General features: G+C 40.2%; 1 protein-coding gene across 2 annotated transcripts; it reads left to right on the top strand.

Moving 5' to 3' along the window:
• The first annotated feature begins 863 nt into the window (after positions 1–863).
• On the top strand, positions 864–11,794 carry slbp (stem-loop histone mRNA binding protein). Of its 2 annotated transcripts, none has more exons than XM_033632612.2 (8): positions 864–1,145; positions 2,724–2,873; positions 4,177–4,290; positions 4,412–4,477; positions 6,073–6,195; positions 6,443–6,598; positions 9,504–9,609; positions 11,002–11,794. In XM_033632612.2, the coding sequence occupies exons 1-8, from the start codon at positions 1,087–1,089 to the stop codon at positions 11,071–11,073; spliced, it is 846 nt and encodes a 281-aa protein (XP_033488503.1). In that variant the 5' UTR covers positions 864–1,086; the 3' UTR covers positions 11,074–11,794. The 2 variants fall into 2 exon arrangements, with proteins under 2 accessions (XP_033488503.1, XP_033488502.1); XM_033632611.2 differs by having other exon boundaries at positions 866–1,145; positions 4,406–4,477.
• The last annotated feature ends 984 nt before the right edge of the window (positions 11,795–12,778 follow it).

A 12,778-nucleotide genomic window follows, 5' to 3' on the forward strand; every position in this document is an offset into this window, starting at 1 on the left:
TTCTTATGTGCTCCGAGGTCTTTTCTCTCTATATAAGAATGTACATGTGCTTTTTTTAAACATACAACCCGGTCTTTAAAAACTGTTCTCTTTTTACTGTTAAATTTCCGATAGATTCCAGATGACATGATTTCTGGGTTTCAAAATAAAGGATTTGAAAGTAAAACTGCAGAAAAAAACACACACATATAACAAACTATGCAAAAGCAGGCCCCCAGGACCTTTTTTTGGGGGGGCAAGTTAGGAGTGTGGCTTGGAGAAATGGAGACACACACAAAAAAGGGTTAATGCACTGCTTTTTTTCCCCATCCAGACCACATTAGACCAGGTCCAGATCACAAACCACTATACTTAGACTAGTCAAATCTGGACTAGATTAACATGGAGACTCCAGAGACTCATTAAAACACAGTTTCTGATTTGTGAAACCTTTATTCTATTTGTGAAAATGCAAAAAAGGGTGATTGCACTGCTTTTTTCCCATCCAGACCACATTAGACCAAATCCAGACCACATTAGACCAAATCATATATATACATATGTAAGAAATTGTATTCTGTTTTAAAAATGCATAATGGGTCTGTTGAGATGGGGACAAACCATAGCGTGCAGGTGCAAAGGGCTTTATTGAAATATAAACCAAACAGGATTAATATCCATAATATAACGTCTTTGGGATATTTTCTTCTTTTCTTTAGCTAGCTTTTTTAAGTCATGACGTTACACCCTCCGATACAGTAGGTGGCGGCATGCAGCGCAAAGGAGAGTAAAACCAAAGAAGAAGAAGAATTACAAGAAGACTGTAACTTTTTTGCCACTGCCCCCTGCTGTGCCCTGCTCCCATCGCTTGTTCTCATTCTCTGTGGAGGCGACGCTGTTCATACACAACGAGCCTCGTCCCCTAAAATTTACATGTATAACTGCCATTTCCGGTCATGTGACTTGTTGGATTGTTTGGAACCCCGCGTCTTTCAGTGTTGGCGGGTATCTGTGTGGACTGCGAGCCTGCTGTAGAGCCTCCCGGCTGCCAACAGAAGTACTTTAACTCTCCAGATAGTTAACGTTAGCCTTATTGTTATCAAGAAAATGTCTGACTGGACCAGAGGCAAGCGACGTGATGCTCACGACAGCGAACACGAAAACAGGTCAGTTTTGAATTTTGTGGTTTCACCTAACGTTCATAGAAACTGTTATTACGAGCTTCCGTTGTGCCTTTGTCCACTTGATGGAAAGCACTAACGTTATGCTACGTTAGCTGGAACTCTTGTTTTTGTAGATGTGTTGCTAGCTAACTTACAGAATATATTTGCTGGTATCTTTAATGTGTGAGTGACTAACGATATTTCTATAACTTGACACTGGATCTGTTCATGTTCCTGAAAATATTTGCTCTAACGTTACAGCTTCTTCTTTCCTGTGCTAGCTTGTTTGACTAGCTTTACCTTCTTATGTCTAGTAGCCTTGTGGTCGCAACTTTATCCTTATTGGACTGTATTCATAACTTTGGTATCATTATTCATCACGTGAACACGGTGGCGTCCTCCGTTTAGTAGTTATTGTGGTGGTAAGAGAGGATCAGAAAGGCGGTAAAAGAACAGTCCAGTTGTGTGCCGGGTTGGATTATAATGTGTCAGTATCTGTACAGATAACTTTAGCTGAACGATTTCTTTAACCGCGTTTACAGGAGGACCCGTGTGTAACATCAACAGTAAGGTCATTAGGCAATGAAGGGGGTTTTGCTGACTGTAGTTATTCGGGATACAAATGAATAGACATATGGCGGTCGGTGATGATCAGTCCAATGTGTATTGAGACATGCTGGGCCGTAATGGATGAATGAATAAGCGGAAGTAGGTGGCGAGAGAAACTTTTTGACAAAAAAATCAGTTTAAGTAACGTTATGTGCAGCTAACGTTAGCCCAAGTTTGTGCTAATCGTGTATCAGCATACAACACGGAAGTAACGTTAACCATCAGTTGTTCTAAAAGACTATTGGGCGGCGATGTTGAGCTACATTACTGTTGCTTGTTAACATAAGGGACTGTTCTTTACTCATCAGAAAAGGGGGGTGGCTGGGGTGTGACCCCCCCCCCCCCCCTTTTTTTTTTTTAAAAATCTACGGATATTCTTCCATGTGCCTCCCTGAGTGACTGGTGGAAACGGCATGATCCTCCCTCCAACATAGTTTTGTTATTAGATTTTTTTAAATGTACTCTTAAATGTTTGAAAGTTTAAAGTTGAGTTTCCACCCTTTTGCATGCTGGTTAACAAGTGCAAACTGGCATTTCTGTCAAAATTAAATGAGACATGGAACAAAGCGATTTTGATGGTGTTTTGTTTTTTTCTGAAGGAAGCCTTACTCGCACATGATGCGGTGGAACTTTGAAAATCCAATGATAATTTTGGTTTTTACATTTTCTGGCTATACTGAATGGTGTAATTTTGCAGATTAATAAAAATTGTGATATATAATCAGTGGTAAAATAAATATAGAATACAACCATTTAAATGTGCATGCCCCTCCCCTAAGCCAAAAGAAAAAACATGGGTCCCTCCTCAGTGCTTAAAAAATAATCGATATGCATCCTACTTTTTGAACAGTGTACTGTTAGAGTGTGTATGGCTTTTTTGGTGCTTTATTGATTTGCTCAACACAAACAGAAACATTTACTTAAGATATGCTTATATGTTTAAATCAAATTCTTTGTGTCTTGCCTGTGCAGGAGCTATGGCCCGTCTCGGTGGTCCAACTGCAGAAAACGAGGGATCGACGGAAGTCTGCGGGCAAACAGAGAGGAAGAAGGTGGTGTTAAGGAAAAAGGCAGGCACACTGACTGCAGTGATGGTAGAGACTCTGACAAGAGACATGCTAGGTAAGGTAATATACACCTACAATAGAAGTATCTTTTTGTATATGTTAGATTAATCTTTATTGTCAGAGTACAGCTAACTGAGACAAAAAAGTCAAGCATCTCAACATGTACAAATGTATAGATAAGTTATCTACAGTATGACCAATGTGATAGAGTTGGTGCAGAGTTAAGCCTGATTTATGGTCCTGCGTTAAATCGACAACGTCACTACGTCGTAGGGTACGTGGCTACGCAGAAGGCTCACCGTAGCCCCTGGTGTAGCCTGATGTGCACCTCCCCAAAAATGTAACTATACGTCGAGGTGACGCAGACCCAGCGCAGACCGAGAGGGCTGTGATTGGTTTGCTTGGTAGCAACGTATTTCCGGTTCCGTATTTCCAGATTGCACCATCCCCACCATCTTTAAACATCTTCTGATGTGATGTAGATGTTGCAGTATTAAGGCCCATTTATGCTCAACGTTAAATACGGATACGGACGGAGCCTTCTGTTCGTGCTCCGCGTTCATTTCTCTGTGACCGGAAAAGCCGGAAGCTAAACAAAGAATCAAGAGACGACGATAACCGTTCAGGAAAGGAACGCAGCCCCCTACTGCTCTGGCGGTGAATTGCACCGCGACGAAATGGAATGATGGAGAAGATCGAAGGGTTCACGACAGTGTCACGGCAACGACGTAGGTACGCCGAAGGACTATAAATCAGGCTTTAGGCAGGGTGGCAACTGGAAAGAAGCTGTTCCTGAGCCTGCGGGTCCTGAAACAGACAATCCTGTAGCGCCTCCCAGTGGAGAGGAGGGCAAACAGTCTGTGCTTGGCGTGAGAGACTCCCCTGACAATACTGTGCAACCCCTGCAGACACTGCTTGTGTTGAACATGCTCAGGTCACATCCACACTAAAAGGTTTTCATTTTAAAACAAACAATTTCTGTACACACAAGCATTTGAGCACTATTTCAGAATTAATCTTCATCCATACTAACACATCTGACAACGCATATCACATAACTGTTTATGCACATTGGGCATGCGCATGTGGGAAAACCACAGGAAGCTGATCGTCTACTTTGCGGTTGGTTGGTTGCTTAGTTACATAAAAAATACTACGCAGATGGCAAAATGTAACACAAGAGATTCCTTTGCAGGGACCAACAACGATGTAATGTATTGAAACAGTACTCTTGACAGGAGTGGTGCAGGTTTGGCAATGTGTGCCCACAACTCCATCTGCTGTCACTGTGGCAGCAAGAACTTCTATTCCCCTCTGTGTGTTCATGCTGTTATGTACCCCCTGTCCTTCCTCCCCAGTTTCACCACTCCAGAGAGCACAGGCCCAACATCTCGCTGCAATAGACAGTCTGACTGGGGCAGCCAGGTGGAAGATGATGAGATGAGGAGGGGTGTACACAGAGACATGCAGCGGTAACCAAACTGCTTCTGTTCTAATGTTTTTTTTAATCTCTGATTCATTAAAAGCACACTCTATATTGAATGCCAGGCTTCACTGAGTGTTTGTGTGTGCGTGCACTCTGTTCAGTTACAGGAGGAGGATACTGGGTGCTGAGGTCACCCAGAGAGAGAGAAAGACCTCCTCTGGCTCTTCTGGGAGGTTTGTTACCCTTTCTTGTATTATCTCTTTTTCTGACAGTAAACTCAGAAGATTCATTTAAATTAAAGGCCAACATTCTGCATATTACATTTATCAGTGTGCCTATACATAAGTTATTCTTACTGTAAACTGTTTACTCATTTTAGAGTTAAGTTTACAGCTTTTGTGGGGGCAGACAGACACTGACACAAACACTCAAAGGAATTATGGTGTTCATGTGTTTCTTTTAGTAGGGGTAACACTGCATCCAAAACAGCTGGCTCTTTTTTAAGTTTGCTCTTTAAGTTTGAAGCTTGTTGTGTTTACTTGAGCACATATTTTTAATTGTTATGTTTTCTCTGTTTTTTAATCTTAAACCTAATCCAGTTAAATTAAATCATGTTTCAGAAACTCGAATTAAAGTGACAGGTTGTATGAAATTCAGACTTTTTTTCCTCCTACAATCACAAATAATTTCTACACACTCACAAACTGTCATTTATCCAATTTAAGGGGTGATTTACGAGCACAAACTTACTGATCATCATTTGGAAAGGTCAACATCTCTCTATTTATGCTCTCGAAAACCTTGACACCACAGATAACTAATCTGAGACAACCAGGATTTGTACCCAGGTTCATTGTAAACTCTGACTTATCCATCTCACTGTTATGACGCAGAGAAATAACAAGCCTGAATAAGCCTGAATTCTTCCTTAATCTGCAACATGCTAGTCTGGAGGTTTAAACTTGTGTCCTCTCACAGAGCTGGTGATTAAAATGCCTGTTCTCAACTTTCAGTGTCCGATAGTCCATCACTAACATTTTCGTCTCGTCAGTGAAAATTAAACATAGATTTCATCTTAATTTTTAATGTAGCTTGTCATCGTCTCATTTTTGTCATGGAAAAAAAAAGTTGTTGATGAAAAGTTTTCATCATAGTTTTTGTCACCAAAGTTAACACTGAATTATATACACATAAAGTAGGTGCAAGGCTATCAGAAAAACGGCATATGTGAGGAACAAAGTAAAGCCTGCACACTTACTCCATGTCCCAAAAGTTTAATCAAGACAACATTTCGACACTACTTGGATCTTTGTCAGGTCAAGATCTTTAAAAAGTTGCAGCCACACCTATTTAATCCATAATGCACACCAATAGGCCGACAAGCTCTGTGATGGAACATGTGATTAACCTTCTAGAGGGTGTGGTGCAATGGGTCACCCAACAGGTATATTCTAGCAGATGTTGTTATTATGTCCTGAGCAATGTGTTTGCATACAGTGTATTCCCAGTACCTTTCTTAAATGGGAAAGACCCGCTTTGCAATGATTGGCTTTTCCTATGTGTGTTTAAAGTGCTTTTACAGAGTTGAATTGGAGTTATCAGATAAGCTATTAACAGCAGTGGTTCAGTTTCCACTGAAATCATATCATGTCATCTCCGAGTTAACGCCTTCTTCAACTACGCCAGGTTGTAACATAGAGACTTGAGGCTTGAATAGTTATAGCAAGTCTGGATGCTATTTGGAGGTTCCATTCACAATGAAAAGCAGCCTGTCATGCCTCTATTGTTTGAGTCTGTATGTGTAAATACGTCTGTCTGTCTGCTGCAGCTGTGACTCAAAAGAGGGAGAAAACATGGAGACTGATGAGGCTGTGTTGCTACGGCGACAGAAACAGATAAACTATGGCAAGAACACATTGGCCTATGACCGATACATCAAAGAAGTTCCGAAGTAGGTCTAAACAAACATAACACACACACACACACACACACACACACCATCAATCAATACAGCACTGCAACTTTTATGTGCATGTGACTGCTGTGTGTTATTTTTTACACTGTGTTTATGCACCAAATCACCAAGACAACTTCCTTGTATGTGCAAACCTACTTGGCCATAAAATGATTTCTGATATCAGTCTGATGGTTTGTTTCTTAACTTTTACATTCCTATTGTTGTCCCTTTGTGTTTGCAGACACATGCGTCAGCCAGGTGTTCACCCAAAAACTCCCAATAAGTTTAGGAAGTACAGTCGTCGCTCTTGGGACCAACAGATCAAGCTGTGGAAGGTCAAACTCCACGCCTGGGACCCCCCAACAGAGGATGGCCAAGACACAGTCCATGATAACATGTAAGAAGTAGGGGTGTGCTGTATCATTTCATTCACGAGAATACCGATAAAATAAGTATGATATGAAAAATTCACATCGTGATATTCGCGGTATTTCGACGTGTTGACTTATTCTGTTGCTTGCGGCAACAACAAGCATGGCTGAAAGTAAAATGACAAGGAGCAGCTTCAGTAGTGTGGAATAACGGTGGCATCCTGAATGTTTTATGAACAGCCCCAGACTTCTCAGACTCTTAGAGACTTACCACTCAGAGAGAACTCATTCAGCGGCCCCTCTGGCAGCAGCACAGTGTCTCTTCCTTTCCTGCACACATGGGAGTCGGTGTTGTCAAGTGATTTTGTCATAAACCTTTGCTAATGTAAACCCAACCTCGCGGCTTGACAAAAAACTACATATATATTAATGTTAGGGTTGGGACTCATTAGGATTTTAACGATTCCGATTCCGATTCCTTACCGATTCCTTCTTAATGGTCCGATTCCTTACCGATTCCTCTTACCGATTCCTACATTATATTCATTATACTTGCTATACTTAAACAAGTATATAATAAACACAAATGCAATCATACAAATACAAAAACTTTATTCTAACTGTTGCACAGTACAATTAGGTGAAAATACACATTTGTGTGTGGTGTGTATTTCAGATTTAGAGCTTGTATCATCTCCCTGAGAATATATAACAACAAAAAGTGATTCTCTGATTTCTACAGTAACACTATTAAAATTAACCACAACGTAATAAAAAATACTTATATCCATTCATGCTTGGCCACTGTTATTTACGTGACAACACCTGAACAGAACACACACACACACACATTGGCTGTTTGTTTCTACCGCTCCCCTCGCTGGAAGCGGACCTCCCGCCGCCCGTCTCCGCCTTGATTAAACGCTGAAAATTAAAAAAAAAGAGGGGGACAGGTTTTTCCTATTTTATCTTATTTTGTTATATTTCTCCCTCTCCCCTCGCTGGAAGCCTCGGACCTCCCGTCGCCCGCTCCCGTCGCCCGCTCCCGTCTCAAACGCCCGGCCTGTTAAATAGCCTGTAACTATGACAACTGTGTGACACAAACTCATTGTTTTAGTGATTAGATAATGTCGGGCTCGGTCGGGTTCGGACAGAAATATGCAGCCGTGCCGCACTCTAATAGAAATGCACGTGGCGTTTTTTTTTTGTTTTTTTTTTTAAAACAATCTAGGAACCGTTTGCAGGAACCGTTACACCAAATGTGATGGAACCGGATCCGGATCCCAACCCTAATTAATGTGCAATACTTAACGCAGCATAACAGCCTGTCACAGGCTACAGTGTAATGAGAGGCCAAATGGCAGAGCATAAAGATGCAAGTGGGGGAAAAAACAACTCAAAACATTTAGGATTTTGCTAAGAGAGGGAAATTACCTGTTGATTTATATACACTGCTCAAAAAAATTAAACAAACACTTCAATCACACATCAGATCTTGATGAACGAATTATTCAAGTTGAAAATCTTTACTGATGCACATTGTATAATTTGTTGAGAACAAAAGGATGTAACAACAGTCAGTGGAAACCAAAATCATCAACTCACTGAGGACTAGATTCAAAATCACACATATGAAAATCAAAGTAAATAATTGAAATCACAGCCTGCTCCCACTTGCATGAATGAATTTTAGTGTGTACAGCCCCCGCTTGCCTGTATACACTCCTGACAGCATCGGGCATGCTCCTGATGAGCCGACGGATGGTGTCCTGGGGGATCTCCTACCAGACATGGATCAGGCCATCAGTGAGCTCCTGAATAGTCTGTGGCGATGTGAGCACAGGTCCCACTAGAGGATGTTGGGCCCTCATGCCACCTTCATGGAGTCTGTTTCTGATAGATCATGCACACCAGTAGCCTGCAGAGGTCATTTTGTAGGGCTCTAGCAGTGCTCCTCCTGTTCCTCCTCACACAAAGGAGCAGATACTGGTCCTGGTGCTGGGTTGATAACCCTTCTACGGCCCTGTCCAGCACTCCTCTTGTAATGGCCAATCTCCTGGTATCTCCTCCGTGCTCTTGAGACTGTGCTGAAAGACACAACAAACGTTCTTGTGATCGCACATATGGATGTGCCATCCTGGAGGAGCTGGCCAACCTGTGCAAACTGATTGGGCTGCAGGTACCGCCTCATACTACCAGTAGTGACAAGGACACTAGTAGAACACAAAACTAGAGGAGAATCAGACACGGATTAGGAGAGAGCAACTGTCTGTGGCCATCACATGCAAAACCATTCCCTTTTTGGAGGCTGTCTTGCTTTTGTCTCTCCATTGCACCTGTTGTCACTTTGATTTGCTCCAAAGGAGGTGAAACTGATTCACAATCAGTTGTGCTTCCTAAATGGACAGAATGATATCCCTGTAGTTTAACTGACTTGGTGTTAGACTGTGACCATTAAGTGTTTCCTTCATTTTTTTGAGCAGTGTATTTAGATCCCAGGGTACAACCTTTGTATTCGCAAACTGTTTAAATGTGTAATATGAGGTCGATTTTGTTTTGTTGTACTATTAATATTGTATACAGAATCTGAATCTCACTCTGAGTGACTGTCGTTGTTTACAAACTAAAGAAATGAGAGATATTTTTTGTTTATTTTTTACTGAATATTTGAAGGCAAACTGTTGGTTTAACATGTAAAACTATGTCACTTATTTTGTTGCAATTCTATTTTCTTCAATTAATTATAAAATCTTTTTTATTTTTACTAATTTGCTAAAATATCCTGAAATATTTTAGAGCCATATTGCCCACCCCTAGTAAGAAGACATTTGGTCCTCAACAGAGATACAAGAATAGATCCTGTATACATTCTGTCCAGGCCCAGTCAGCTGTTGGTCATGTTCATGTGTTGTTTATCCTCTGTTTCTCAAGTGATGAGCTGGGTCTCAACGTAATGGACATTGAACTGGACTTCCCAACCTTGCCAGACTCCCAGAATGCCCCAGCCTCTGTCACCACACACAGCCTTTCACTGGAGGTAAGTTATATTAAGTCACTTTTGTTTAGTAGAATTCAGGCAAATTTCCATATTAGATCCAAACAAAGTGCAAACAAATGTATTCAAGTCAAGTCACATTTTCAAGTAGCAGAAATTATAAGCAACTGAATGTTCATGGGGGAAAACTGTTTAATTAGTTACAGTGTTGTTGATACACTTTCAATTAGTTAATTTAAAGAGGGAGTCTTTTTGTCAGCACAGCAGCTTACCTGAATATGCAAAAGGTTAGATTTGCCTACAGGCAAAGATGCACAATTTAACATATGGACATTAATGTTTCCAGTGAAGAATTAATGATTTCCTCTGGAAATTAACAACCACTTTTAAACAAAGTGCATTTACATGCAGGGATTTATACTTAGGGATTTCTTATGGCTTCATATGAGCAGAGGAAATCTTCGCTCGTCGCTAGGCTAATGTATACCATGTAAAATACCATAGGCTGGCACTAATAACATTAGTATGTTGTATTTGCTTGGAAAACCTGTTCAGTATAAGACAGTTCTTTTGTCGGTGAATCTTGTGAGTTGTAATGGAGCCAAATTATGTACCGTTACCTTTGTTGAATGTTGCTGTTGTCCCTGGTTTTATATGAGAAGAGGAAAAGATTGCTAGATGCTAGGCTAATTTATACGATGTAAAATGCCATAGACTTGTGCTAATAACGTTAGCACGTTGTATTGGTGGGGGAAATGTGTCCAGCTAAAGACAAGTGTTTGTCTGTCAGTTCTGCGATTTATAGTGAAGCCAATTTGCATGTTTTGGAGGTCTAACTGCAGAGTGACAGACAAACCACCGCAGAAGTAAAAATAACCTGCAGATATTAAATGTATGCATAAATAATCACATACAAATGAGACAAACACAACTGTTTTATCTTTCACTGCAAAAGTATCTGCTACCTATTGGATGACGGTCGGTTTGCTTGTGTACACATTAGTACAGCCTGCGTAGTTCCAACTTGATCCTATAGACTAACATGCCTAACCTGTCAAAAATATTGCTGGTGGTTAAATGATTCACAATGAACCAACTAAATAACTAACCCTAACCCTTAACTACCTGGGCGTAAATGTGGGTATTTCCTCTCGCGGTAACACTGGCATACAGTCTTACTCAGGTTTCTAAAATCAGGATATAATTATGACATGCACAATACATAACCAGGATATGACAGGCATGCATTGTGGAGTCTTTTCATCCATTGTATCTTTATATGTTGTTGTAAATCTGTGCTGTGGAACATACATATACAGTACTTGGAAACACAAACGCCCAGGTAGATATCCTCATTGAAACCTGAGGAAAAAACCAAACCCTTTTATGAAGTAGTTTTTTACTGACCTTGTTTGCTTGTTGTCTCTTGTGCAGGGTGAAGACTATTCAGGCACTCCAGTTAAAGTACAGAGGACTGAAACCACAGTGGAGCCTGACATGGCATAGTTCTTATGGAAAAGAAAATCCGCGTTGACACACTTGACAACTGATACAGTCATTTCCCCCCTGACACTTAGACTCTTCACAGCCCACCACGTTACCCAGAATGACTCTGTTCCTGGTACCAGTTACTTGATCTGCTTGAAGCAGTGATGCGTTGGCACAGCTTCATAGTGCTGTGTCTGTGTCTCAGCTGGAAATTATCTGTTCAACACTGTAACATATTTTGTATTCTTCCTCCATTTATACTAGTGCTTCTTAATCCATAGGTCGGGGCCTTTTACAGATCACGAACCTGCTCAGGGAATCTTCTTTTATGGCAAGATTTGACAGTTGCATGTTTAATATTGGTGTTTGCAAACACTTGTAGCACTAATCTGTGGCCTGATAGAGCAGACATCCAGGTTTGTTGATGTCCATTATGTGCAAATCACATCCTGCTTATGCTTGCTAAATAGAATACAAGAATACATAGAAACTAACCAAACTCAAAGGGTTTGTTAAATTGTTTAATGGAGATAAGCAAACCAAAGGCAAAGCATTTTCCTCTTTAATGATTCATGTTAAGAATTTTTTTCCTTTGGAATGTTCAATTTTAAATACTGAAGAGCATCACTTCAGTGGGCTGTGGTTTGTTTTTATTTTGGTTGTTTTTTAATGCAATTGTTGCTGTGTTTATTGCTGTTTCCTTCATGGTGACAACTTTCAAATAAAAAAAGAAATTGAATGTCTCATTGTCTTTTATGTCCAGAACTTTGAATAGTTGTTACTCATCCTGTTATCCTGGTATAATAGTTGAGTTAAAACCTAGTTTGGTTTGGTAACCAGAGCAGCTGCGAAGTTAGAGCAGCTGCGAAGTTGAATCAGCGTGTCAGCTTTGTTTGGTTGTTAAGAACCCACTTAATCCCACCCTGTTACAGTGCAAAACATTAACTGGGGGACATATGCTAAAGTTAGCCATTACTACTCATATGATGAAAAAGAAGCGAGCACATGGTGATAACTGAGGAGGATTTTTAACATATTTATTAACCATATTTTCAAAATTACCAAAACTTATCTGTTTCCACAGTGAATAAGCAGAACAGGGCAGACATGGTATGTTTTACCACATCAGACAAGCATTCTAAAACAGAAAAAAGGTTGATGACATACTTACCTTGATTCTTGTAGAGTATTTTCCTGCCAAAAATGTATGCTACACCCTGAGTCGTGACGGATGAGGAAAAGTCAGGAGGCCTGCTCTGGGGGACTTGCGTCAGAGTAACAGGGGGGACAGTCAACTCAGGGACACAACACATTAAAAAAATTAAGCATTAAAAATTTTAAATAAGAAAAGATAAAATTTATTGAGGAATATTATAAATTAGGCTATACAACAACTATGAAAAATATATAATTTGTTTGATTTCTGTTGTTTGTATTTGTAATTTAAATTGAGCACACATGATTAGGGACATGGCAGTTTCACCTACTTATGCTAGAATTAGTAATTATTTCAAATTTCATTAATTCAGCATACATATCAGTTTGTTATATGGTAGTAGTGGGTTAATGATTTAAGACAAGCTTTTAGAAAGAAGGTTTAGCTCATTTTTAGACAAAATATACCATGCTATGTCATGGGGACTCAAACTGCACCGAATGCAAGAGTGACCCATATATTTGTACCTGATAGAATGATTTACTCCACATCTAACTACATTTATAC

Source organism: Epinephelus lanceolatus, chromosome 7 (genome assembly GCF_041903045.1).
Source record: "Epinephelus lanceolatus isolate andai-2023 chromosome 7, ASM4190304v1, whole genome shotgun sequence".
Lineage (NCBI taxonomy): Eukaryota > Metazoa > Chordata > Actinopteri > Perciformes > Serranidae > Epinephelus > Epinephelus lanceolatus.